Here is a 27,144-nt window from a genome sequence, read left to right as displayed (position 1 = left end):
AGTCAGGTGACACCCCAGATCTAAGCATCTGAAGGTCCCTAACTGTGGAGCCTTTCATGAGAACAAGCCACTGGAGGGTAAGCACACGTCGCTGTTCTCAAGGGAGGGTTGTACTAAAGAAGCCTCATCTCACTCCCGCTGTGCCATGGAGGCCACACCAGGTGAGCACCCTTGGGAGGGAGACGCATAGACTGACTGGGGTGCTAATGGGTCCCGGCACTGGCTTCTCCACATGAACAGTTGTGTGAATCCAGGAGGCTCAGATCACGCGCCACAGCGCCACCTACTGGCCCTCGAACAACAACATCGTCCTGTTGTAAAGTCGGCAAACAGTCATTTAAAAATTTTCAGGCCGGGCGCGGTGGCTCACGCCTGTAATCCCAGCACTTTGGGAGGCTGAGGTGGGCAGATCATAAGGTCAGGAGATCGAGACCATCCTGGTCAACATGGTGAAACCCCGTATCTACTAAAAATACAAAAAATTAGCTGGGCGTGGTGGCGTGTGCCTGTAATCCCAGCTACTCGGGAGGCTGAGGTGGGAGAATCCCTTGAACCAGGGAGTCAGAGGTTGCAGTGAGCCGAGATCACGCCACTACACTCCAGCCTGGCGACAAAGCAAGACTCTATCTCAAAAAGAAAAAAAAATCAAACATTTAAAATCCTTAAATCTTTTTTTCTTTTTGAGACAGAGTTTCGCTCTTGTTGCCCAGGCTGGAGTGCAATGGCGTGATCTCGGCTCACTGCAACCTCCACCTCCCGAGTTCAAGCAATTGTCCTGCCTCAGCCTCCCGCGAAGCTGGGATTATAGGCATGCGCTACCACGCCTAATTTTGTATTTTTAGTAGAGACAAGTTTTCTCCATGTTGGTCAGGCTGGTCTCGAATTCCCAACCTCAGGTGATCCGCCCGCCTCGGCATTCCAAAGTGCTGGGATTACAGGTGTGAGCCACCGCACCTGGCCTAAAATCCTTAAATCTTAAAAGACATTTTAAAGATTTTGCCCTCCACTTTTTGCCCATTCATTTAATCATCTGTTAAACACCAAACACCACGTGAGGTGTTGGAGTTTGGGAGAATTCGAGTCTTTCTCAGAGGGACTTACAGAACAAGCAGGGCAGATAACCAAATAAAGACACATCAGAAACGGGTGTGTGAGGACCCCAAAGGGGCCATTCTCTTGGGGAAGGAAAGGCTTCACTGTGGGATGATGGTGGTCTTGGGCTGAGCTTTTGAAAGACAGGAGGGGCCAGGGGCCAGGCGCCGTGGCTCACACCTGTAATCCCAGCACTTTGGGAGGCTGAGGTGGGTGGATCACCTGAGGTCAGGAGTTCGAGACCAGCCTGACCAATGACCACCATAGTGAAACCTCGTCTCTACTAAAAATACAAAATTAGCCAGGCATGGTGGCGCATGCCTGTTATCCCAGCTACTCAGGAGGCTGAGGCAGAATTGCTTGAACCTGGGAGGCGGAGGTTGTGGTGAGCCGAGATCTCGCCACTGCACTCCAGCAGCCTAAGTAAGAAGAACAAAACTCCATCTCAATCAATCAATCAAATGAAAGAGAGGAGGTCTCTGTCAGGACAGCTTGGGGGAGTGGGGGTTCATGTGATCCTCAATTCGTGACTTTCCACAAGCACAGGGGAGGGCTGCCAGGAGGCATTTTAGTGAGCAAATATGGGAGTGGGAAAGCTCTCAGTGTGACTGGAAAGCAGGATTCGAGGTGAGATCCAGCTGTGGATGGCGAGCACGCACTCGGCTGCAGGACCTACATCACACGCAGCGCAGGCCAGAGCCCTGGGGCAGCGTGGCCTGCCACACCCTGGAGACCCTGGCTGGCCAGGCTAAGGACTGAGAGCTTTGTCTCACGACAAAGGGGAGTCCCTTGAGGGTTTCAAGGCAGTGAGTAAATTGACCTCCCCTGTTTTACAAAGAACCCTGCAGAGGGAGGGGGGATGACATGAGAAGCATGAAAATCAGTAAGAGATTGTTCTCGAAGTCAGGGCTGACAACCCTCTCTGCCACAGCAGCAGTGGTGGGGACAGTGAGGTCCGAACAGAGGAGAGGCACTGAGGAGACAGCCCTGTGAGGCTGGGTAATGAGCGGGAGGTGGAGGGAGAGGCGAGTGGGGAGACGAGGTGAGTCCCAGGTTTCTGGCGTGGTTGACTATTCCTGGAACTGGAATAGAAGCGGCTGACTTAGAAGACAAGATGAAGAGATTGTTGTAAACATGTTAACCTATGAGATTCTCAAAAGTACAAATACTTAAAAAAAAAAAAAACCACTCAAAAATTACCTGGGGCCAGGCACAGTGGCTCACGCCTGTAATCCCAGCACTTTGGGAGGCCAAGGTGGGTGGATCACTTGAGGTCGGGGGTTTGAGACCAGCCTGGCCAACCTGGCGAAACCCCGTCTCTACAAAAATACAAAAATTAGCTGGGCATGGTGGCGCGTGCCTGTAATCCCAGCTACTCTGGAGGCTAAGGTAGGAAATCACTTGAACCTGGGAGTGGAGGTTGCAGTAAGCCAAGATCACACCACTGTACTCCAGCCTGGGCAAAAGAGCAAGACTCTGCCTCAAAAAAAAAAAAAAATTAGTTGAACAGGTCAAGTCCAGGGACCAACTTGTGGATGGAAGCTGGTGTAGAAAAAGAGCACTGGTTGTTTCTCTCAGGGTTGTTTCCACAGGGTGAGAACACGACCCCCCTTGCTTTCCACACAAACCTGAGTGCATACGTGCCCGCGTGGAACATCAGGTGGCAGGTTCCTCCTATGAGGTCAGCTGTAGGCAGATGGCCGGTCGGAATTTCAGGAGGCGGGAAGCTTTCACCCCCAGCCACTCCAGCGCTGCAGGGAGGGTAAGATAAACACCTACATCTTCTCTACCCCCGTCCCCAAATCCTCCCTCACACTGTGGTACACACAGGGAGGTACACTCTCCTCTGCACGCTGTTTATGCTTTGTGGTGGCAAACACATTTAAGTCACTACAGATGAAGAACATTTCACAAGCAGCCGTGCAAGAGTAGTTAAAATGTGTTTATTCATTTACAAACCTAGTAACATGAGAAGAAACTCAGTGGAAACCTTGCTTGGTGGAGACAGTGCACAGTGTTAGTGCCACATTCACAGGGGCAGAAATGCTCGGTCACCCTGTGCACCCAAAGTCACCCAGGATCTCTAGAAAAGATTCCACTTACTGAAATGCCTCGGATGTCTTCAGGGCCAGATTGTAACTACATAGGAACAGGGAAGGGCTAAGCTGAACTGCACATTGACAAACACAAACGATGAGTCACAGGACTCTACAGTAGTTACAATGGCATTTTTATACGTCCCAAGTGTTGACCGGAGAGTAAAGTGTTAACTGAGCTGCTAGAACACCCTTCACTGAAAGAGCTTTCTACCCCACGCCCATTGTTCTGAAGAAGGAGAGGCTATGTGGGGCGGATGGGAACCCACACACCGAGATGAACTTTTCTCTTTCTTCCAATCTGCACCCACCATCTGACATTCTGGAGCTTAAGGCACTAGAACCTGGCTTAGAGAACAGCGGGGCTCTAAGCTCCAGTTCTTGGTGTGCAAAGGAAATTCTGACATACATCTTTTGAAAGAGATGCTAAAAAATCCTCCCTATCTCCTGTAATTTCTGTCTTTGACAGACAGGAAAATAAGAAGGCAGAAGATGGTCTGCAAAGGATAAAAACAGGTGCATCTAAGAATGAGAAAAATGGCTCATGAAGAAATACACGTGTAACTCTCCAAGAGATGCAGACACTCTGCTCAGAGAAGTCAAGAACCATAAACAACTCTTGATGTTTCATGGACAAAGGGAAGGCAAAGGCATACAAAAATACTCAGTTGTCTCGAAAAGTGTACTGGTAGTGATCAGGGCTGCAAAGGCGAGCCCTGTACTGACAATGGAGGAGCCTTACAACTCAGCACCTTAAAGTGTTGGCCTGAAGTGGTGGCGGGGAGGGAGGTGCTGACGGAGAGTCCCATGGCTCACCACTTATTGTGTGTACACAAGGCCTGGGGCAAGTCTCACAAGTCTACCATTACTTCCACTCAACTGTGCTTCTCCTGAATCCATGTGCCTGAAATGACATGTGCAAGGTGAACATTCTTTATACTGTGTTAATACTGCTTATATCAATGTTCGTGAGGGGTGTGTGGGGGATGGGGTGCAGCAGGAAAATTAGAACGGCAGGAGGTTCTTATTTATTATTAAGCACTGTTGACCAAACCTCTATCTTAGATTTTTTTTTTTTTTTTTTTTTTTTTTTGAGACAAGAGTCTCACTCTTACCCAGGCTGGAGTGCAGTGGTGCAATCTCAGCTCACTGTAACCTCTGCCTCCTGGGTTCAAGCGATTCTCCCACCTCACTGGGCCTCCCAAAGTGCTGGGATTACATGAGTAAGCGACCACGCCCGGCCAACCAAACCTCTATCTTAGATGTTAAAGAAGACCCTTATTGACTACACTGGCCAAGAAGCAACAGAGATATAAAGCTGAATCTTGTAGCTAACCCCTGAAAGCAAGCCAACGCAAATTCCTCCGCCAGGCCAGTCTTCTAGGGCCAATATGGAGACTGTGGGCCACAGAAGATTCCCTTCTATTTCAGGTTCTCAAAAAGTGGTGTAGACTCAGGCAAATGCCAGGAAATGTGTCCATATGCCAGAGGAGACACAGAGCCAGAAATGAAGGCTACGGGTCCTGTCTTCAGTGAAGCACTGAACGCTCTCGGGAAGCTCCCATCATTCTTGCATCGCTACTGCCACCAAGACGGTGGCAAGGGAGGAGGCTAACTTTCAAATGCATGCAACGGCAGGTAATATACTGTGGAAGCTGGAGGTTTACTTTTCATGTTTTAGTTACTTTCTTGCAAACAGCAGTCCAGGAAAGCAAGCAAGCAGGTAAAACTCCGGGTGTGCATGAGGAGATGATCCAAGGCCAGCGGGCCTCCCAATGAGAACCAAACAGGAGTGGCCAGGCTCCACTCCTGGGGCCAGAGTGAAACCGGGGTTTAATCACTGGGCTATGTGGTCTCTGTGTCTCTGGCCTGAATGAGATCTCTTCAATGTCGGGGGACAGGGACCCCTGGAAGAGCGTGAAAAATACAGTGGTCACTGTGCAGTTCTCGCTGCTGGAGCCTGTCCTGCCGTCATACGAGGTGCTGTGACAGCAATGCAAGGTGAAAGGAGATCAAATGGCCCAGCTCAGCACTTAGTGTTTGTCCCTTTTTGCTCTTCAGAGTTCCTGAATGAGAGCTTTTCTGGCTTCAGTACCAATGATCACAGAAGGAACATCTTCCTGATGCAAGCTTAGATGGAAGTCAATGACCCTGGCAGTGCTAAGAACAGAAGTCACACGTGGCCTGACAACGAAGGAGAGGTAATTAAGGACATTTCAAGGGAGGGGAAGGCCCACGGAAAACTGGCAACCCTGGGTCTCCGTTTGAGGCCAATATACTTTGTGTTCCTAGGTTCAGATGGCATACACCGACAAGAGAAGGCAGAGACCATCCTTCGTGGTGAGCACAAAATGCTATGACAGGTAATTGCAGAGAGAAAAAAGCACCCAACTCTGTAAAGCCAAGTCCAGTCACCCATTCACAAGAGTCCAAAATCCTTCAAATCTCTAGGGACAGAAGACAAACGTGCTGCCCAGAATGAGCTGAGACACAAGGCAAACCCTTGGAAATGACACATGGATGAGGAGGCTGTGGTTGTCCCTCCTTATTCCTGCTGGATTTGCAGCCACAGCTCTGGATCTGGGGCATCTACTGGCCTCCCCTGTTCACTCAAGAGGCCACTGCCTCTCAGGAGTCCAGAATGCTCTGATATCTGACACCGGTGGTCAGGAAGTTATGCTGCCCTCTCCTCTTGAACAGCAAGATGCTTGGACACTAGACAGAGGCAAAGCCGTTATGCCAGAAGCAGGGGAGAGTCATTCACTGTCAGATCTGTCTGTTCAAAGAGCTCACATTAGACCAATTACAGAAAACCACCAGACTCACACAGCTTGTATTTGAATGAACCAGGAGAGACTTCAAGGATGAACTCTAAAGTGCTAGAAGAGAAATCTGTGTTTGGGGCACTGAATAAACAAGTGATGTCCTAGAAGATCAACATCCCATCAGTCTTAGGAGTATGACCCTATTCATGGACAAGGGGTTTCAATGGACAGCCTGAGTGCTCAGCTCCCCATCCTCCTCTCCTAGCAAGACAAGCAGTCTGTTGCTCAGAGGGGGAAACTGATGTCATTTAACAGGAGGTCAGGATTTCTGGTTCTACTTCAACAAACAGTGCATAATTTTGGACACAGCATCAGATTTCCTGACTTCTTACAAAGGACAGCTAATTAAAAACGTGTCAATCTGCAGTAATTAGTTGGAGATTAACAAGGGCAGAAGAGAATCCAAGTCTTAAAACTCTATGTGGGATACATTTCTGATGAAGCTTCTATTTGACTAATATACTGTGATGATGGCACTATTCGATTTTAAACTATGGAGACAGCTTTTATTATTTCGATTTGGATCCTGGTAAGTGGTGATACTGCTGTGTAACAGTTAAAAGCACAAATGTATTGCCATAGTTAAGGTTGAAGAGTTATGTCTATGTGTAACTAAATTCTTCTGGATTCAATTACAAATACGTTTTCCTTTACAAAGATGGCTTTGGAGGGGTGCAAATGCTACGTGTTTGGAAGAGCAGGGGAGGCCTGCAGCTCTCAGTCACCTGTCTCCATCTTCGGAGGTAAGTCTGCTCCCTGCTGGTAATGCCTGCATCTGCCCAAGGGCCTGTTCCTCCTCTCCCAAGGCCTTCACAGCTGCTGTTCACTGGTTGGCCCTCCAGCCAGCAACACCTCTCCTCCTCTCTGCCTAGAGGCAGCATCTCTCGGCTAGTTAAGTACATACTTGCTCCAAGACAACTAGACTCCCAAACAGAATTCTAATCATATGCTCCTCTAATAAGCCAACCAGAACCTTCCAAAAAGGTGGGCACTAAAGTCAGTAATTACTAGGAGTGCTCTAGTTGGGGAAGTGGCAAGAAATGTCTAGAAGGAGCCAGCGTAAGTGGGTAAACAGAGATCCCAAAGAAACACCAGAGAAGGCAGACACCTGAGCATTTTAAGCTGCTCTAATGAAATGGAAGGATGTCCCTTAATACACTTATAGACCTATCAGAGCTAATGCTTCCAAGATACCAACACGCCAAAGGCTAGAGTTTTACTAACCAAAATGTCTTATAGCAGTTTATTTGCACTTAAAAAAAGTCAGATTAGGGCAGTTGATATGCAAGGGGAAAATGAAGCATTGAGGCTGGACAACAGTCCATGATATCTAAGTTTCACCTTGGGAAAACAGAGACACTGCCTGAAAGCGCAGGGCACTCCTGGGCACCCACATTGTCTCCTGCTCCAGAGGATATGGAAGGGTGGGTGGAGGGAAACAAAGAGCCTGGGGGGAAAGGAGGAAAAGCGGTCTCTAGCCTTATGCAACGTACACCCTTTGGACTCAGAACTCTCAGTGGACTAACGTGGGTCACCTCTGTGTAGCTCTGCTCTGTGCTGGAGAGCCAAACCTGGAATTCCGGCAGCTCTCTGGAACTCAGCACAGCCCGCAAGGTTGAAAGGCCCAGGACTACACACCTGATCCCTTCCCCTCCCTATTCTAAAGGGAGAGAAACATGACTTTATGGGCCAACTGTGAAGGGGACAAGTGAAGCTGACCTGACAAAGTCAAACGCACTGGGAGAAGGGGAAGGAGGAACGGCTGAACTTTGGACAGCTGAGAGAAAAGCAGCATTGTTTCCATAGCAGAACACTCAGCATCACTGGTGGGGACTTTCTGAGGTCAGACCCTTTTGACTGGGAAAAGCAACACACAAGGCAACATGGTTTTTCCCTTTCAAACACTGTGGCTTACTTGTTTACTCAACTAAGAAAGAAAAAGCAACCTTATTATAGAGATTAGCAAGAGATGAAGAAAATTATAGGGAGGCTGCCCTGGCCCAAAGGTCTGCTAATGGCTTCTGCAGGGAGGATGAGGATGGCGCTAGGTTAACTGCTTGTCTCCACTAAAGACCAGAGAACGTCCATGCGATGCCTCTTATCAGTGAGGTAGATGATCATCCTCTTGCCAGAGGTATCGAGTGCCAGCCCACAGCACAGCGGAACAGGAGAACGAGCTGCCGGGCTGCAGGCACGAGCTGCCGGGCTGCAGGCACGAGCTGCACCTCAGGGCTGCATCCGACACACGGCAACCCCACCAGAACTAATAGGCTGCTCCAAGAAAATGGAACCCAAGGGAGAGGGACTCGTGCCCTGAGACCTGCACCACCCCGGCTTGCCCTGCCTTGAGATGCAGAATTTGAAAGCAGCTGTCACCATCACTCATGTCCACAGTGGAGCCTGCTTCTGTCCTGTCAGACACACCTCCTGCCACCATGAGAAGCTGAGTGAGGGGTGGGAAGGGAAGAAGAGCCCAGAGTGAATATTAGGAGGAGGAGGTGGAAGGGCAAGGAAGGCTGCAGAGCAAAAAAGTTTAAAGTAGGTCAAGTTCAAAATTATATCAAGGAGATAAGAGATGGGAGGCAAAGGCTCCAGAAGAGGAACGGAGGCGGAAGGAAGAGAAGCTCCAAGGTGACACCCACTCTAGGACAAGATGATGGGGAGGAGGTGAGGCTGCCCTGGTGGCATCACTTGCCATGTAAGTCACTCAGCTCCATGTCATCCTTTCGGCGCTTCTGGGTGAAGAGGGAGGCGACAGGGTAGAGCTTGGCCTTGGCCTGGAAGCGGTATCCCGCGATGTCAATCTCATACTCTCCCCGGTTGATGAAATCTGCTGTCACCACTTGCTCTTCCCCCGTGTCCTCAGAAAAATTGTGCACAAAGCCCAGGCAAACGTGGCGCTCCAGGCTGTAGCTGTAGGCACTGCTGGTGGTCTTGCCAACATACTGCCCATTCCGGTAAATGGGCTCTCCCCACCAAGGCCAAAGGTCTAGGTCTGTGTCATGGTCGTCCAGGATGAACATGGTGAGGCGTTTATACACTCCATTCTGCTTCTGCTGCAGGAGGGCGTCGCGACCAATGAAATCCATGCCCTAAGAAAGAAAGGAAACGCCGAGTCATCCAGCGACACTCAGACCCTCGGCACAGAAAGCAGCACCGTGGGAAGGGTCCCCTGGTGTCGCTGCAATGGGGCACAGCCGTCTCCTCCCACAACCCTGCCAGCTTTTGGGAAACTGTGCGATTTCTACCATGTGAAAAACTGCATGTGAAATATAAAAGACGCCGCGGTAATTTTTGTAACAACAGAGGTACACATTTTGTTTCCTATTTTATAAACATAAAGTCACAAGACCAGACAGAACAAAAACATTTAGGAAAAAAACTCACTCACTTAATAAAATACCTTATCAGTACAGTACTTTCGAAAAATGTTTTTATATTGGCCAGTCGTGGTGGCTCACGCCTTTAACAGAGATGAGGCAAACCTCATCTCTACTAAAAATACAAAAATAAGCTGGGTGTGGTGGAGTGTGCCTATAGTTCTAGCTACTTGGGAGGCTGAGACAGGAAAATCACTTGAACCTGGGAGGCAGAGGCTGCAGTGAGCCAAGATTGTGGTGGAGTGTACCTATAGTTCTCGGGAGGCTGAGACAGGAAAATCGTTTGAACCTGGGTGGCAGAAGCTGCAGTGAGCCAAGATTGCACCACTGCAGTCCAGCCTCGGTGACACAGCAAGACTCTGTCTCAAAAAAAAAAAAAAAAAAGACTTTTTTATATAATCCCAACAAGACCATGCACATCTATATTCAATGCATACACACATATATACGCATATGTACAACAAATAAGGCTAGAATAAACTATTAACGGTGATTATGGCCAGGCACGGTGGCTCACGCCTGTAATCCCAGCACTTTGGGAGGCTAAGGCGGGGGGATCTCCTGAGGTCAGGAGTTCGAGACCAGCCTGACCAACCTGGAGAAACCCCATCTCTACTAAAAAAAGAAAAAATACAAAAATGCCTTCTCATGCTCAAGTGATTCTCCCACTTCAGCCTCCCAAGTAGCTGGGCCCACAGATGCGCCACCACACCCACCTAATTTTTTGTATTTTGGTAAAGACAAAAAAAACAAAATTAGCTGGATGGCTTCCAGCTACTCAGGAGACTGAGGCTGGAGAATCGCTTGAAGCCAGGAGGCAGAGATTGCAGTGAGCTGAGATCGTGCCACTGCACTCCAGCCTGGACAATAAGAATGAAACTCCATCTCAAGAAAGAAAAAAAAAATAGTTACTACCTTTAAATAGACAAAATATGGGTGATTTTAATTTCCTTCTTTATATTTTCCAAAATGAGTTATTACCTTTTTTTTTTTTTTTTTGGAGATGGAGCCTTGCTCTGTCACCATGATCTCGGCTCACTGAAACCTCTGCCTCCCAGGTTCAGGCAATTCTCCTGCCTCAGCCTCCCGAGTAGCTGGGATTACAGGTGCCTGCCACCATGCCCAGCTAATTTTTATATTTTTAGCAGATACGGGGTTTCACCATGTTGGCCAGGCTGGTCTCGAACTTGTGAACTCAGGTGATCCGCCCAAAACAAAAAAACCAAAAAAATTAGGCCGGGTGTGCTGTCTCACACCTGTAATCCCAGCACTCTGGGAGGCCGAGGAGGACGGATCACCTGAGCTCAGGAGTTCGAGACCACCCTGGCCAATGTGGTGAAACTCTGTCTTTACCACAATACAAAAAAATTAGCTGGGCATGGTTGTGTGTCTGTGGTCCCAGCTACTTGGGAGGCTGAAGTGGGAGAATCACTTGAGCATGAGAGGGCATTGCAGTGAGCCAACGTCGCACCACTGCACTCCAACCTGGGTGACAGAATGAGACCCCACCTCAAAATCAAAAACAAAAGAAAAAAACCACAAAAATTAAGCAGCTGACTATAGGACGACTAGTTTGTACAAATATTCGTGGCATGTTAATGCATCACCATAATTAACTCAGAATAGCTTCCCAGAAAGCACTCAGTCTTTTAGACAGCAGAACACTAGAAATAAGTGGGTTTTTTTGTTTGTTTGTTTTTCAATTGTAATTCAGAGACAAGGTCTTGCTGTATTGCCCAGGCTGAGCTCAAGTGATCCTCCTGCCTTGGCCTCCCAAAGTGCTAGAATTACAGTTGTGAGCCACCGCACCTGACCAAGTGTCGTCTATTTATTATGTTTTCTTTTTTCTGAGACGGAGTCTTGCCCTGTCACACAGGCTGGAGTGCAGTGGTGCGATTTTGGCTCACTGCAACCTCTGCCTGTTAGGTTCAAGTGATTCTCCTGCCTCAGCCTCCCGAGTAGCTGGAACTACAGGTGCTGGCCACCACGCCCAGCTACTTATTGCAAATTTTTTTTTTTTTGAGACGGAGTCTCGCTCTGTCACCCAGGCTGGAGTGCAGTGGCGTGATCTCGGCTCACTGCAACCTCTGCCTCCCGGGTTCACGCCATTCTCCTGACTATAGGCGCCCGCAACCACACCCGGCTAATTTTTTGTATTTTTAGTAGAGACGGGGTTTCACTGTGTTAGCTAGGATGATCTCGATCTCCTGAACTTGTGATCCGCCTGCCTTGGCCTCCCAAAGTGTTGGGATTACAGGTGTGAGCCACCGTGCCCGGCCTACTTTTTGTATTTTTAGTAGAGACAGGTTTCGCCATGTTGGCCAGGCTGGTCTCGAACTCCTGACCTCAGGTGATCCACCTGCCTCAGCCTCCCAAAGTGCTGGGATTCAGGCGTGAGCCACCATTATTATGTTTTCATTTGAAGATATTTTATCCTATAAAGTTTTCATTCTCAGGGCACTCTTGTCCTCATTTACCTGATGCTAACATCAAGGTCTCAATCTTTTTCCCCTTTTCCTGTCATATCAGTTCTTCTTCCTAGTCTAGTGCAGATTCACTACTCGGGATGCTGAGTGAAAGTGGAGTCTGGGTAAACACAGTACCTTCTCTAATTTCACCCGCGACTCTCGTCCACATTCCAGGGGCGTGGTGAGGTTATTTATATCCTGACCCCAGAAGGCAAAAAACTTCTCAATTCGGAGACTGCGAAGAGCATAATACCCAGCATTCCGGATTCCGTATTTCTGGCCAACACTCATCACTTCATTGTATACATGCAGGGCGTACTATAGGAAGAGACAGAAAGTTCGTAAGCAGCAGACCTTCAGAATTAATCTGCATGGAGCATGTCTGGAAGTGCTGATGGCTCACACTATTAACATGGACAAGAGAGGAGGCGTATAAAACTCCCAGGATGTCTCATCCTTGACACGCTCAGGGCACAGCCCAGGAGTGATGAGCTGGGGTCACCCCAGCCTGAACTTAAGCTCCATGACAACAGGATCCATGTCTTTTCACCTCTCTAAAATGTCTTGTGTGGTGATTCTAGCTTACAGCAATTCTTAAATAATAATTTATAGAAGCTCTCTCACCATTTGGTAAATGGCCAATCTCATCATCATTTCTAAAACAGCCCACTAACCCTCCACAGTCTTCATCTGATTCTGGCTTTGTTCTTTTACTCCAATTTCCCAACCACTGTTACTCCCTCACGTACTGGCCCAAGCTGTGAGGCCCAGCTCTCACACGTTACTCGAGACGTGTGCACACATCGGATGACGGTGGGGGAGCCAGGAAGGCAGGGCTCGCCTGCTCATGTCCCACAGCATTCAGGCTCTCAAGCTGCTCTTTTCTTGGTTTCAGAAACATGTACGTTATCAGATCAGTCAACAGAAGGTTTTCCAAACTGAAAGCAAATATTCAATCCCTGTCTGAACATACGCTGTTAAGTTTAAAGTCCAACAAAAATGAGACTACACTGTTTGCTTTAAAAACTGTAAAATGAAATCCAAAGCAAGACGTAGCAAAGAACCAGCTTCAGTGGTACTGCAGTTCTTTATCCTAGCACAGTATGTTTCTATAAACTTCACCACTGTAGCTGAACAGGCATCTACCAAACAGACCACTATGATCAAGACAACTTTATTTACTTATTTATTTTTGAGACAGAGTTTTGCTCTTTTGCCCAGGCTGGAGTGAAGTGGCACGATCTCGGCTCACTGCAATCTCCACTCCCGGGTTCAAGTGATTCTCCTGCCTCAGCCTCCCGAGTAGCTGGTACTATAGGCACCCGCCGCCACACCCAGCTAATTTTTGTATTTTTAGTAGAGACGAGGTTTCGCCATGTTGACCAGGCTGCTCTCGAACTCCTGACCTCAGATGATTCACTCACCTCGGCCTCCCAAATTGCTGGGATTACAGGCATGAGCCACCGTGCCGGGAAGACAACTTTAAATGTGGAAAAAAGGAATCCAAGCTATTGCATGCAACACTCGCCTGTGGTATGTGTGTAAGGGAAACACCTGAATCAGCCAAGGTGGGTGCAGGAGACCCACAGAACGCGGCAGGATGAGGAGAATACACAGCTGGCATCTCCAGGGAACGTGGTACTCTCCCACCTCAAGCTCAATCCCCGGTCCTTTAGGTAAGAAGATGACCAAGGAAGAAAGATGTAACCAGGTGACTAGTGTTGGGCCAGATCCAACTACGTGACTAATGTTGGGAAAATCAAAGTGAAGAGTGGGTCCCCACCATTTACTCAAAGAGTAGTTCCCCACCATTTACTCGTTTTTCTCACAAAATACCAGAGATTTAGTGTGAACAAAATGAGAATCTGCCATCTGCCCCCATGTTTTGGAAGACCTCTTCTCAGAGAGACAAACATAAACTTCCTGGACAAAAGCCAGCTTATAAAGAACCCAAGCGTGGCACAAATAATCTCTTAGACTCTTGAAAAATCGTAAGAATGGGAACAGCCCAGGGAAATCAGAAAGCTGAAACCAAGGCCTCCAAGCAAGGATGAAGCTGCTAGAGCCACAGAGCCTCCCCTTCCTGATGAGGTTTGACCACAAGCACCCAGGTGACAACACCTGAACCACTGGGTGGCACTTCAGAATCAACCTGTCTGCACAGGCCAACCATGGCAGCTGCATCTGTTTAAATTCTTCCCAAGTCTTGAACAATCTCTTCATCTTCATATTGTTGTAATACTTCTGAGTGTGGAAAAGCAGATGAAATTTCATGCACTGATATTATCTGTGCTTTAATCATTTAAAAAGGGTTGGGCACAGTGGCTCAAATAGTTAAAAGAGGGCCAGACACAGTGGCTTACGCCGGTAATCCCAACACTTTGGGAGGCTGAGATGAGAGGATCATTTGAGGCTGGAGTTAGAGTCCAGCCTGGGCAACATATTGAGACTCTCAAAGCTACAAAAAATAAAAAATAGGCCGGGCGCGGTGGCTCATGCCTATAATCCCAGCACTTTGGGAGGCTGAGGCAGGCGGCTCACGAGGTCAGGCGATTGAGACCATCCTGGCCAAAACAGTGAAACCCTGTCTCTATGAAAAATACAAAAAATTAGCCAAGTGTGGTGGTGTGCGCCTGTAGTCCCAGCTACTCAGGAGGCTGAGGCAGGAGAATCGCTTGAACCCAGGAGGTGGGGCTTGCAGTGAGCCGAGATCATGCCACTACACTCCAGCCTGGGCGACAGTGGGAGGCTCCATCTAAAAACAAAAAAATAAAAGATAGCTGGGCATCTGTGGTCCTACCTACTCAGGAAGCTGAAGTGGGATGACTGCTTAAGCCCAGAAGTTCAAGGCTACAGTGAGCTATGATCATCCCACCGCACTAAAAAATAGTAATAAATAAGATCGGGGTAGTGGCTTACACATGTAATCCCAATACTTTGGGAGGCTGACGTGAGAGGATCACTAGAGTCCAGGAGTCTGAGACCAGCCTAGGCAACATAGCAAGACCCTGCCTCTACAAAAACAAAATTAAAAAATTAGCTGGGAATGTTGGCACATGCTTGTAGTCCCAGCTATTCAGGAGGCTGAGGCAGGGGGATCACTTCAGCCTCGGAGGTCTGCAGTAAGCCAGCCTGGGTGACAGAGCAATGCCCTGTCTCACACACACAAAAAAAAAAAAAAATAAAAAAAAATAAAGAGAAAACCTATCACTACAAGTAGTATGACTAACATCAAGAAGAAAACAAGCATGCCTACAATCATTGATTGCTACCTGTCACAATAGAACAAAGGAAGGAAATTATAGGAAGAAAGACTATGGGCCGGGTGCAGTGGCTCACGCCTGTAATTCCAGCACTTTGGGAGGCCGAGGTGGGTGGATCGCCTAAGGTCAGGAGTTCGAGACCAAGCTGGCCAACATGGTGAAATCCTGTCTCTACTAAAAATACAAAAATTAGTCGGGTGTGGTGGCAAGCGCCTGTAATCCCAGCTACTCGGGAGGCTGAGGCAGGAGAATCGCTTGAACCCGGGAGGCAGAGGTTGCGGTGAGCCTAGATCATGCCATCACACTCCAGCCTGGGGGACAAGTGTGAGACTTCATCTCAAAAAAAAAAAGAGAAAAAAAAAAAAGCCGGCCGGGCGCGGTGGCTCACGCTTCTAATCCCAGCTCTTTGGGAGGCCAAGGCTGGCAGATCACGAGGTAGGAGATCGAGACCATTCTGGTTAACCCGGTGAAACCCCGTCTCTATGAAAAATACAAAAAATTAGCCGGGCGTGGTGGCAGGCGCCTGTAGTCCCAGCTACTCAGGAGGCTAAGGCAGGAGAATGGCGTGAACCCGGGAGGTGGAGCTTGCAGTGAGCCGAGATTGCGCCACTGCACTCCAGCCTGGGTGACAGAGTGAGACTCCGTCTCAGAAAAAAAAAAAAAAAGGTTCTGGAGAAGGAAGAAACTATTACTATTTGCATATGATTAGACTGAACTCAGCCTGCAGACCTTTTTATAACAGCAAAAGACTAGAAATAACATAAATGTCTATTAGTATCGGAATGATGTACCACAATGGAATGCTACGCCACTGTTAAAAAATAAAGAAAAAAAGAACAAGGAAGCTCTTTTGCTTTAGGTACCAACAAAGAGCTCTAAGAGAAATTGTGAAGTGAGGCCGGGCATGGTAGCTCATGCCTGTAATCCCAGCACTTTGGGAGGCTGAGGTGTGTGGACCACTTGAGGTCAGGAGTTGGAGACAAGCCTGGGCAACATGGTGAAGCCCCGTCTGTACTAAAAATACAAAAATTAGCCAGGCGTGGTGGCGTGCACCTGTAATCCCAGCTACTTGGGAGGCTGAAGCAGGACAATCACTTGAACCTGGGAGGCGAAGGTTGCAGTGAACTGAGATTATGCCACTACACTCCACCCTAGGTGACAGAGTGAGACTCTGTCTCAATTAAAAAAAAAATTGTGAAGTGAAAAAAAAAACAGGATGAAGAATAGCAGTATGCTTCCATTTCTGTTTTTAAAAAGGGGGCTTGGCTGGGTATGGTGGCTCACACCTATAATCCCAGCACTTTGGGAGGACAAGGTGGGTGTATCACCTGAGGTCAGGAGTTTGAGACCAGCCTGAGCAACATGGCAAAACCTGTCTCTACAAAAAAATACAAAAATTAGCCAGGCATGGTGGCACATGCCTACAGTCCCAGCTACTCGGGAGGCGGAGGTGGGAGGGTGGCTTGAGCCCAAGAGGTTGAGGCTGCAGTGAGCCACGGTCATGCCATTGCTCACCCTGGGCAAAAGAGTGAGACCCTGTCTCAAAAAAAAAAAAATTAATTATGAATTTGCTTGCAATATGCATACAAATCTGAAATGACATATAAAACTAATACTAATATTATTGGTGACAGTTGGTGAGAACAGATCAGACGGCGCCAAATACTTTTTAAATGTATCACCTATTCAAAAAAACTTATATAACTTAGTTAAAGATGGTCAAATCTCTTCAATGCAGCCTACCTCAGTTCCCAAGGCCCAATCAGATACAGCTCTCCAAACCTGCCAGTGCTGGTGAACGCACTGCTGGGAGCACTGGCACCCCACAGTGGTTGAGGGGAGGGGAGGGGAGGGGAGGGGAGGGGAGGGGAGGGGAGGGGAGGGGAGGGGAGGGGAGGGGAGGGGAGGGGAGGGAAGGGAAGGGAAGGGAAGGGAAGGGAAGGGAAGGGAAGGGAAGGGAAGGGAAGGGAAGGGAAGGGAAGGGTGCCCTCTCACCTCTATAGGGATGTAGAGCATGAATCCTGGCTCTCCTGTGTGTGTCATGCTCATCACCCGGATCCCATTTGCATAGCCCACGCTCATCTCCTGCAGGGACAAAGGCAGCAGTCAGCCTGGGCACTCACATTGCTTGTCAAGGGAGGGACGCCTGGGGAAACCTTTCATTAGTGCTGCACCCTCTGTTTACTTTTGAGGGAGACAGACGTCAAGGCAAGAATTTCATCCCGAAAGTGGTTAACTTCCAGGTCCTGAGGCACCGAGAATGGAGCACTGCCTATGTGACATCTCTGCTTGCTACTGTTACCATCTCAGGAGTTTTAGCCAAGCTGATGGTAGAGAGTGGAGGAAAGTCCTTGACAAGCACAAAATATTCCTCTTTGCCAGGTCCTTGTGTTAGTCGAGGGTAGCAGGCACAATGAGGACAAGGCGAGTGTCTTCTCTGGGGGAATCGGCAGACAAACCCTGGCCACCTGCCATACAAAAGATGATGCCCGATGCCCACAGACATAATTAATCTGCTATCCTGGGGTCAAAGATGGGCTTCTGATTCTCAGAACATGTTACATAGCAGCTCAGTTCCCTAACAGCGGCCACTGACGCAATCACTGTTCCTATAAGGAAAGTGGAAAGTCCTGGGCAGCACCGAGGAGAACCGCTTCCACAGGAGGCTGACAGGATGCAGCACTAGCCAGGTGTTGAGCGTATGGGTCACTCCTCCAAGCAGCAGAGCAAACGCTGGGAGGGGTCCACTGATGGCTAACAGTGGAGAGTTTTCTGTTGCTTTCACTTTGCCTCGGAGAAGAAGGAAAACTGTGAAACAATTTGTACATGGATCCCACTTTGGGTGAACTTCAAAGAGTCTCCATCAGTAACCGTCTGGAAGTTGCTCGTTACAGGTGGCCAAGATGTCTGTCCGTTTGGCCCTCTAATTAGCAGCTTCCTGGGGAGGATTCCGTTATCATTGCTTTCATTTGGTTACAGTTTGTTTCAGTCAGCTGTGGTTGCCACTTATAGGAAAGAAAATTATGTAGGAAGTTCAGAGATTCACCTACGCCATTTCTTCCCTGAAGATGCCACAGACACAGAAGTTACTCTGTGTACAGAAAAGAGGCCACACTGCATGGAGAGAAGGGACCTAACTTCGAAAGGCATTTTTGTGTGTGTCATAATCCTGTAACTTCAAATTTTAATCCAGTGCTACAGAAACCAAAAAGCATATAGACTTTACATTTAGAGAAGCTAAATCCACTTCAAAGATATCCTAATGCTTATTAAATAAAGCAAGTTTGGAGTGTAAAAAATAAACAAATAAGGCCGGGCGCAGTGGCTCACACCTGTAATCCCAGCACTTTGGGAGGCTGAGGTGGGTGGTTCACCTGAGGTCAGGAGTTCAAGACCAGCCTGGCAAACATGGTGAAACCCTGTCTCTACTAAAAATACAAAAAGTTAGCTGGGCATGGTGGCGTGCGCTTGTAATCCCAGCTACTCGGGAGGCTGAAACAGGAGAATTGCCTGAACCCGGGAAGTGGAGGTTTCAGTGAGCCGAGATCGCACCATTGCATGCCAGCCTGCGCAACAAGAGTGAAACTCTGTCTCAAAATAAATAAATAAATAAATAAATATACTCAGTCACTTCTTTGCTAATGAAGGGCAGCACATTTTTTTTTTTTTTTTTGAGACAGAGTCTTGCTCTGTCGCCAGCCTGGAGTGCAATGGCGCAATCTCGGCTCACTGCAACATCTGCCTCCCAGGTTCAAGTCATTCTCCTGCCTCAGCCTCCCGAGTAGCTGGGACCACAGGCATGCGCCACCACACCCGGCTAATTTTTGTATTTTTATATTTATTTATAAATATAAGATGTAATCCCAAAGTGCTGGGATTACAGGCGTGAGCCACTGCACCTGGCCAGCACACTCTTTTATTTGAGACAGAGTCTCACTCTGTCACCCAGGTGGAGTGCAGTGGCGTGTTCTCGGCTCACTGCAACCTCTGCCTCCAGAGTTCAAGCGATTCCTGTGCCTCAGCCTCCCAAGTAGCTGGGATTATAGGTGCGTGAGACCATACCCAGCTAATTTTTGTATTTTTAACAGAGACAGGGTCTCACCATGTTGGCCAGGCTGGTCTCAAACTCCTGACTTTGGGTGATCCACCTGCCTCGGCCTCCCAAAGTGCCAGGATTACAGGCATGTGCCACCTCACCCAGCCAAGACACTCTTTGTGGGTGTTAACACCATAGTAAGAATATGTAACTGCCACCACTATGAAAGACACATTCTCTGCCCATTTAAGAAACAGAACTTTATCAGCACTCACCTTGCAAAAGAGGCTGGGGAAGTGGTCTGGAGTCATAGGGGCATAGGACAACTCAGACAGCACATCCACAGCTCGAGGGCCAATCAGATTGAGGGCTAAATGGAAAAGAACAAGAGATGTCCAGCTCTCCTTCTGAACAGCTGAGCCAATGGGAAAGGTCTACTGCAGACTTGCTCAGCTATAGCCAGGCCTGGGTGCAGAGACCAGGAATATGTCCCTTTGCTTAGACACTCCAAGGATGGATGCTAAGCACCCCGATTCTGGCGAATACACCTCTGCCAACAGGGCCTGCTGAACGCAGCAGGGCTGGCCATAACCACCCCACACAATTCCCGTTCTCCTCCTTTTCCCAGCAAGGCTATGTGATGGCAGAAGCCCCAAACCCAAATCAGTACCCGGTGGAGATCTGCCCAACCAAAAAGTACACAGACTTTAAATTCAGAGAAGCTAAATCCACTTCAAACATATCCTAATGCTTACTAGATAAGGAAAGCATTATTCTGGACACCAGTGTTTGTGACATCAGCTTGCGCTAATTACATGTCATCCATCCTAAGACAAGCTAGAACACGACTTTTGTTCAGTAACATTCTGTAGTATCCCAATCCAGGAGCAGGATGTATATCATATTTGCTACTACAAGGAATTGAGAATGAGAGCCTGGGAGAGCAAACGCTGGTGGGGCCAAGGGGCAAGATCAGTTAGGTGGGAAGGTGGGAGGGGTTAAGCCGAGACTGCTGAGGGTGAGAAAATCAGGGAACCAAGTCATCCTTAAAAATTAGGTACTCTCTGGGGCTGGGCGTGGTGGCTCATGCCTGTAATCCCAGCACTTTGGGAGGCCGAAGCAGGTGGATCACGAGGTCAAGAGTTCAAGACCAGCCTGGCCAACATGGTGAAACCCCATCTCTACTAAAAATACAGAAATTAGCCCGGCGTGGTGGCGGGCGCCTGTAATCCCAGCTACTTGGGTGGCTGAGGCAGAAGAATCGCTTGAACCCGGGAGGTGGAGGTGCAATGGCATGATCTTGGCTCACTGCAACCTCTGCCTCCCAGATTCAAGCGATTCTCCTGCTTCAGCCTCATGAGTAGCTGGGACTACAGGCATGCACCACCATGTCCAGCTAATTTTTGTATTTTTAGTAGAGATGGGGTTTCACCATGTTGGCCAGGCTGGTCTCGAACTCCTGACCTCATGATCCGCCCGCCTCAGCCTCCCAAAGTGCTGGGATTACAGGTGTAAGCCACTGTGTCCAGCCCTCAATTTTCTTTTCTTTTTTTTTTTTGAGATGGAGTCTCACTCGCCTAGGCTGGAGTGCAGTAGTGCGATCTGGGCTCACTGCAACCTCTGCCTCCTGGGTTCAAGTGATTCTCCTGCCTCAGCCTCCCAAGTAGCTGGGATTACAGGTGTGTGCCACCACGCCCAGCTAATTTTTGTATTTCTAGTAGAGACGGGGTTTCACCATATAGTCCAGGTTGGTCTCGAACTCCTAACCTAGTGATCCTCCCACCCTGGCCTCCAAAAGTGCTGGGATTACAGGTGTCAGCCACCGCATCCCCTAGAGATCAATTTTCTATGACCAGAGAGCCTCTTTTATGCTAACTCTAATGTTCATTTTTGAGAGTCAAATGTAAAGAAGGCAAACGTGGACACATCTGCATCTGCTGGCCTTTTCGACGTGGCAGAGCCCGAACCCCTGTACCTGTGTACTTCCAGGTGACGTCCTCCAGGAGCAGGTTGCTGTCTTTCGGCATGTGTTTCTTAAGCCAGGCCCAACAGTGGACCTGCTGGTCGGTTGGAGAGATCATGAAGAAACTGAAAAGTGAGACCCCAAAATAATCAAAACCAGGTAGCAGCAAAAGGATCAGGAAGCAATCAAATCTTATTTGGTTTCAAAGCAATGAGGCAAATACTAGGAAATGATTTCTTAGCTTTCGCAGAAGGCCAGTAGCACCATTCTAGGATACACCACCTAACAACAAAACAAAATTCTGGCTTCCTGTTAATGCCAAAAAATTATACAGATTTACTAATGTTAAGACATCGGCTGGGCACAGTGGCTCACGCTTGTAATCCCAGCACTTTGGAGGCCAAGGTGGGCAGAATGCTTGAGCTCAGGTGTTCAAGATCAGCCTGGGCAATGTGGCAAAACCCTATCTCTACAAAATATACAAAAACTGGCTGGGTGTGGTGGCGTGTACCTGTGGTCCCAGCTACCTGGAAAGCTGAGGTGGGAGGATCACTTGAGCCCAGGAGGTCGAGGCTGCAGGGATCCATGATCACATCACTGCACTCCAGCCTGGGTAACAAAGTGAGACCCTGCCTCAAAAAAAAAAAAAAGAAAAAAGACAAGGCATCTTCTCCCAGTAGGGTACATAATCTGGTGGGCTTTTTTTTTCTTTTCCTCCTGGTGATTTCTTTTGTTTAGGACTGCTAATAAACTGGCTTTGATTTCATGTAATCATTCTTAGTCCCTGGGATTTATGGTTCCTGGAGAAGCGCCTGAGAGCCTCTGCTACAGTACCCCTAAGGAATCAACATGTTGGAGGGAGCAGAGCGGGACGGCAGCTCATCTCACCTGCGCCTGTTCAGTCGTGCTATGCTGCAGTCATTTTCATACCCTCCACCCTCGTTGAGCATGCCAGTATGCACAATGTGGCCCACAGGCACATCCAGGTCATTGGAGAAGAGGTACTGTAGAACTTCTAATGCCTGATCCCCAGTGGACTGCAGGGTTAGGGAATGAAAGAGAGAGTGAGCGTGAGAGCACCTGGCTGGGCCACATGGCCCCACCAGCAATGAACCTCATTGAGAAAATTCAATCAGCCAATTCCCATGTGACAACATTTGCAGACCTATTCCACTGCAAGAAGCTCCAGGGAACACTAGCTATTGATTCTTATGATAAACAGGCCTCTCTAGCAAATTAAAAACCTGAAACAAGGAGCGAAAATTTCAGAAAAATGTTACAATACAGATGAAACACTAAAATATACCAGAATTCTTAAGAAATCAGTGTTTTGTTTTTGTTTTTTGTTTTTTTTTTGAGATGGAGTCTCACTCTGTTGCCCAGGCTGAGTGCAGTGGCACAATCTCAGCTCACTGCAACCTCCACCTCATGAGTTCATGCGATTCTCCTGCCTCCCGAGTAGCTGGGATTACAAGTGCCCGCCACCATGCCTGGTTAATTTTTTGTATTTTTGGTAGAGATGGTTTCGCCATGTTGGCCAGGCTGGTCTTGAACTCCTGATCTCAGGTGATCCACCCGTCTCGGCCTCCCAAACTGCTGGGATTACAGGCATGAGCCACCACTCCCGGCCTTAATTTTTGTATTTTTAGTAGAAACGGGGTTTCACCATCTTGGCCAGGCTGGTCTGGAACTCCTGACCTCAGGTGATCCACGCCCCCTTGGCCTCCCAAAGTGCTGGGAATACAGGCATGACCCACTGCACCCAGTCAGGAATCAGTTTTGAAGATGAAAAACAAAAGGCATTCAATAAATATGCAAAGTGTCCTAATCTATTACTTTTTGGTTCCCAAATACTTACTGTTATCTCAAACTTTGTGAAAGAGGACATGTCAATGACACACACAGCTTCCTTACAGCACTTGACTTCAGACTCCACGATGTCAAACCAATCTGGCTTATAGAAAGTCTTGCTCTGCTCCAATGCCAGGAGGTCTACGGAATGGAAAAATCACAAGGCCCTGTAGAGTTTAGTGTAGTCCACGTGGTTCTTTTTCTTCTGTGAACACATTCTAGCCTATGCATTTGAAAATACGTTTTATTAATTCCCAGGACAAAAAAAAAAAAAGGAGCAAAAATGAGAATGTGACTTCTTACCCTTGTCAGGGGGAACAAAGTACTTTGGCCTCTCAAATCCATGTTTTTCCATCCACCTGGCTCCTTGTGCATCCAGCCGGTCGTAGAGAGGAGAGGTGCGTAACTGCCTACCGGTCTGGAAGTCCCAGCGGGGAACCTTCAGATCATACATCAAAGCTAGAAAAGACACGAGTAGTCTATCAAAGCCCAAGACACAGATTCTAGACCTGAGGAGCCAATATCCACTAGACTCTGGAGTTGTTTCTATTCAAAAGAGCTTTCCAGGCTAACGTAGTTTTTTTTTTTTTTTAAGACGGAGTTTTGCTCTTGTTGTCCAGGCTGGAGTGCAGTGGCACAATCTCAGCTTACTGCAACCTCTGCCTACTGGGTTTAAGCGATTCTCCTGCCTCAGCCTCCCGAGTAGCTGGGATTACAGGCACATGCCACCGTGCCACACTAATTTTTGTATTTTTAGTAGAGCCAGGGTTTCTCCATGTTGGTCAGGCTAGTCTCAAACGCCTGACCTCAGGTGATCTGCCCACCCCAGCCTCCCGAAGTGCTGGGATTACAGGCGTGAGCCACTCTGCCCGGCCCAATTTCCAGGCTAATGTAGTCTAATTTTCAAAATTACCCAGTGTATCAGGCATGCTCCAGAAGGAAAGACAATCCTGCCAAGCTGCTATCGTCCCTCCCTGGAGCTACGTGTCACGGCATGACTCGGCCTATATTCACATTCAGCATTCCACATTAGTAGGTAGAAATGATGGCAGAAAGGTCAGGGTCCTAAACCTTACTAAGCTTCATAGCAGAGAAGAAGGTTACTAAGTGGGACACAGGTGGTAACAAAATGTGAAAAAATGGCATTCCATTCTTCATTGTGCCTGTATTAGGATCTCAGACCTGTTACAGACATTTCCTCCCTGATAATTAACTCACTTCTGAAGTGAAAGGGTACATATTGCAGCTTGATTAGGTGGCTCTGAAATCTGAGAAGTTACATTGTATTGTACCAATGACATTATTCACACAACAAAGCTAGGGTCAGAATTCATTTCTCTTAGGCCGGGTGTGGTGGCTCACGTCTGTAAACCCAGCACTTTGAGAGGTCGAGGTGGACGGATCACGAGGTCAGGAGTTCGAGATCAGCCTGACCAACGTGGTGAAACCCTGTCTCTACTAAAAATACATAAATTAGCCAGGCATGGTGGCAGGCGCCTGTAATCCCAGCTACTTGGGAGGCTGAGGCAGGAGAATTGTTTGAGCCCAGGAGGCAGAGGTTGCAGTGAGCCGAAATCACGCCACGGCACTCCAGCCTGGGCAACAGAGCAAGACTGTCTCGGAAAAAAAAAAAAAATTCATTTCCCTTAATGTCTAATCTTCAACAGCAATAAGTAAAAAAAAGCCAGAAGAGTGTGATCTGTGGTCCCTTGCAAAGAGAAGACCTGATCTCACACCATCCCAAACAAAAGGCACATCAAGGCTTGGGGAGGTTGGGAGACAGGAGAAGGAAGCCAGGTGGGGTTCTCTGCATGGTGACAATCTCTCCATCTCCTAGTACTTTCGGTTCTATCTTCCCTTCCCCCATTTTCTTTTCTATTTTTTTTTAATTTTTTGTTGAGATGGAATCCCTCTCTATCACCCAGGCTAGAGCACAGTGGTGAGATCTTGGCTCACTGCAACCTCCATCTCCCGGGTTCAAGTGATTGTCCTGCCTCAGCCTGCCAAGTAGCTGGGATCACAGGCACGTACCACCACATCTGGCTAAATTTTTGTATTTTTAGTAGAGACAGGGTTTCGCCATGTTGGTCAGGCCAGACCTCCTGACCTCAAGTGATCCGCCTGCCTCAGCCTCCCAACGTGCTGGGATTACAGGCTTGAGCCACTGCGCCTGGCGCCTTCCCCATTTTCTATGTGCCTGCCACTTCTATTTCATGAGAATTGGCTACCAAAAGTGTCATATCACCAAGGAGAAGCTCAAGCTCAATTATGATTTGTACAGGTTCCAAAGTAACTATGGGTAGGGAAATTTAGGCTTATAATAGTTCAACTTTAAAACAAAAAACTTTGATTTTTTATTTTATTTTTTTGAGACAGGGCCTCAGTCCCACTGCCCAGGCTGGAGTACACAGTGGCACCATCATGGCTCACTGCAGCCTCAACTTCCCCAGCTCAGGTGATTCGCCTACCTCAGCCTCCCAAGTAGCTGGGACTTCAGGTGTGTGCCACTAGGCATGGCTAATTTTTTGGTTTTGGTTTTAGTAGAGACAGGGTTTCGCTATGTTGCCTAGGCTGGTCTCAAACTCCTGACCTCAAGTGACCTACCTCCCTCAGCGTCCGAAAGTGCTGGGATTACAGGCATGAGCCACCACACTCAGCCAAGTTCAACATTTTAACCAAAATATTTGCTAAAATTAAAGAACTTTAGCAGTTAAACATATTGCTGTTAGGTCCTTCATCTCCACGGATGTACATCCTCTTCCCAGGCCAAAAGTGAGCACTCAGGCATTAAAGGCCATCCAGAGTCCTCACCAACAATGTTGTTCAACTACCAAACTAACAGTTTACTTGTAACCAAGAATGGTGGTCAGAGCCAACACAGAAACTTAGTCCTGAGCATAAGTATGCCCAAAATATTTAGATAGCATTTGGCAAAGTCTGAGAACAGCTCCTCAGTACAGGAAAATGAAATTACAACTTGAACCCACGTGGTTTGGTTCAATTCCTGATACAAAAGCTTTCTAAGGGCTTCCTAGAAAATAAATCAGAGATCAAGGTAGAATAACAAATTAAGATGAAGTGGCCAATCCTTCAAAGTTGAAGCAGGGCGAGAACATGGGAGTGAGAGCACGAATGTATGTTTTGTATTTATACGGGAAGTGGTTCCCAATCTTGCTGCCGTAGGGTGGATTAATGGTGAAAGTCACTCACGGAAGCCTGAAGCTCTGAGAATAACTTGGCAAATTCTCTGACTTGGAAAGAAAAAACTAAGTGGGGAGTGAGAAAGCATTTTCTCAAAAACTAAGTGGGAGTGAGAAAGCATTCACTTCGACACAGGGTCTCTCAAGGCAGACTGCAGAAAGCACGCACTTCAACATACGGTCTCTCAAGGCAGACCGGGAAGAAGGCATTGCTTAGAATATTTATGAAGCTGCTATGTACCAACTGTAACTCCTATTCTACTTGTTCTCAGAAGGAAACAAGGTCCGATGCACTAAAGAAAATGTTACATATATATCATGAGGAGCATAAAGCCCCTTAACTCAGGCCTGAAACAGTCAAATCAAATGCCCAACTCAAAGCACTTGTTAAAGAACTGAGGAAAACTTTGCTCCTTCTGAATGACAACACGGGCCACCGAGAAGATACCTGCAACTAGGAGCAACTGCGATAAAGCTTCACTTACGCATGACTTCCATGACCCGGTGGCGCAGAAAGGTGCGGCTGCTCTGGAGGGCTCCAAAACGTTTCAGGTCCAATTCCCAAACATTTTCTGAGGGATAACCATGTACCATCCATTCGGCAAGGTACCTATATAGACAGAGGGCACTTGTTGGGGCTCAGGTGTGAGATTTGAGAAAATTAATATTCTACAAATCGAGAACTAACAGAATCAAAAGATCCTAAATTGCCACAGACCAGCTGAATAGTTTTGGGCACTTTCCTTAACTTTTCTGGAAGAAACGAACATGGGTCTGTGTACTGCTCTCAAAAGACTACTATGAGGATTTTACCCCAGATGATAAGATTTCCTAGGAGGTATTTAACATAGAAGCCAGCCAGACACATTGGCTGATGCCTGTAATCCCAGAACTTTGGGAGGCTGAGGTAGGGGATTGCTTGAAGTCAGGAGTTTGAGACCAGCCTGGGCAACATAGTAAGACCCCGTCT

The 27,144-nt window shown here is 47.9% G+C and overlaps 1 protein-coding gene across 5 annotated transcripts in view; it reads right to left on the bottom strand.

Annotated features, from left to right (window-relative positions):
* Window positions 1–3,016: 3,016 nt before the first annotated feature.
* PDPR (pyruvate dehydrogenase phosphatase regulatory subunit) overlaps window positions 3,017–27,144 on the bottom strand; it is a 49,604-nt gene continuing 25,476 nt past the window's right edge. For 4 of the 5 annotated variants that reach the window (XM_055366332.2, XM_063700313.1, XM_055366333.2 and 1 more), the window contains 9 exons: window positions 26,660–26,784; window positions 23,278–23,433; window positions 22,982–23,115; window positions 22,012–22,160; window positions 21,136–21,248; window positions 19,436–19,530; window positions 17,120–17,209; window positions 11,997–12,179; window positions 3,017–9,105 (listed from right to left, as the gene is read on the bottom strand). In XM_055366332.2, the coding sequence (XP_055222307.1) occupies window positions 8,701–9,105; window positions 11,997–12,179; window positions 17,120–17,209; window positions 19,436–19,530; window positions 21,136–21,248; window positions 22,012–22,160; window positions 22,982–23,115; window positions 23,278–23,433; window positions 26,660–26,784 (1,450 nt within the window). In that variant the 3' untranslated portion in view covers window positions 3,017–8,700. The remainder of the gene's footprint in view (window positions 9,106–11,996; window positions 12,180–17,119; window positions 17,210–19,435; window positions 19,531–21,135; window positions 21,249–22,011; window positions 22,161–22,981; window positions 23,116–23,277; window positions 23,434–26,659; window positions 26,785–27,144) is intronic. The other variant, XM_063700312.1, reaches the window with a different exon arrangement.

Source organism: Gorilla gorilla, chromosome 18, assembly GCF_029281585.2.
Source record: "Gorilla gorilla gorilla isolate KB3781 chromosome 18, NHGRI_mGorGor1-v2.1_pri, whole genome shotgun sequence".
In the NCBI taxonomy this organism is placed as follows: domain Eukaryota; kingdom Metazoa; phylum Chordata; class Mammalia; order Primates; family Hominidae; genus Gorilla; species Gorilla gorilla.
Note: the sequence above shows the minus strand (reverse complement) of the source record. Positions and strands in the feature narration are given on the sequence as shown.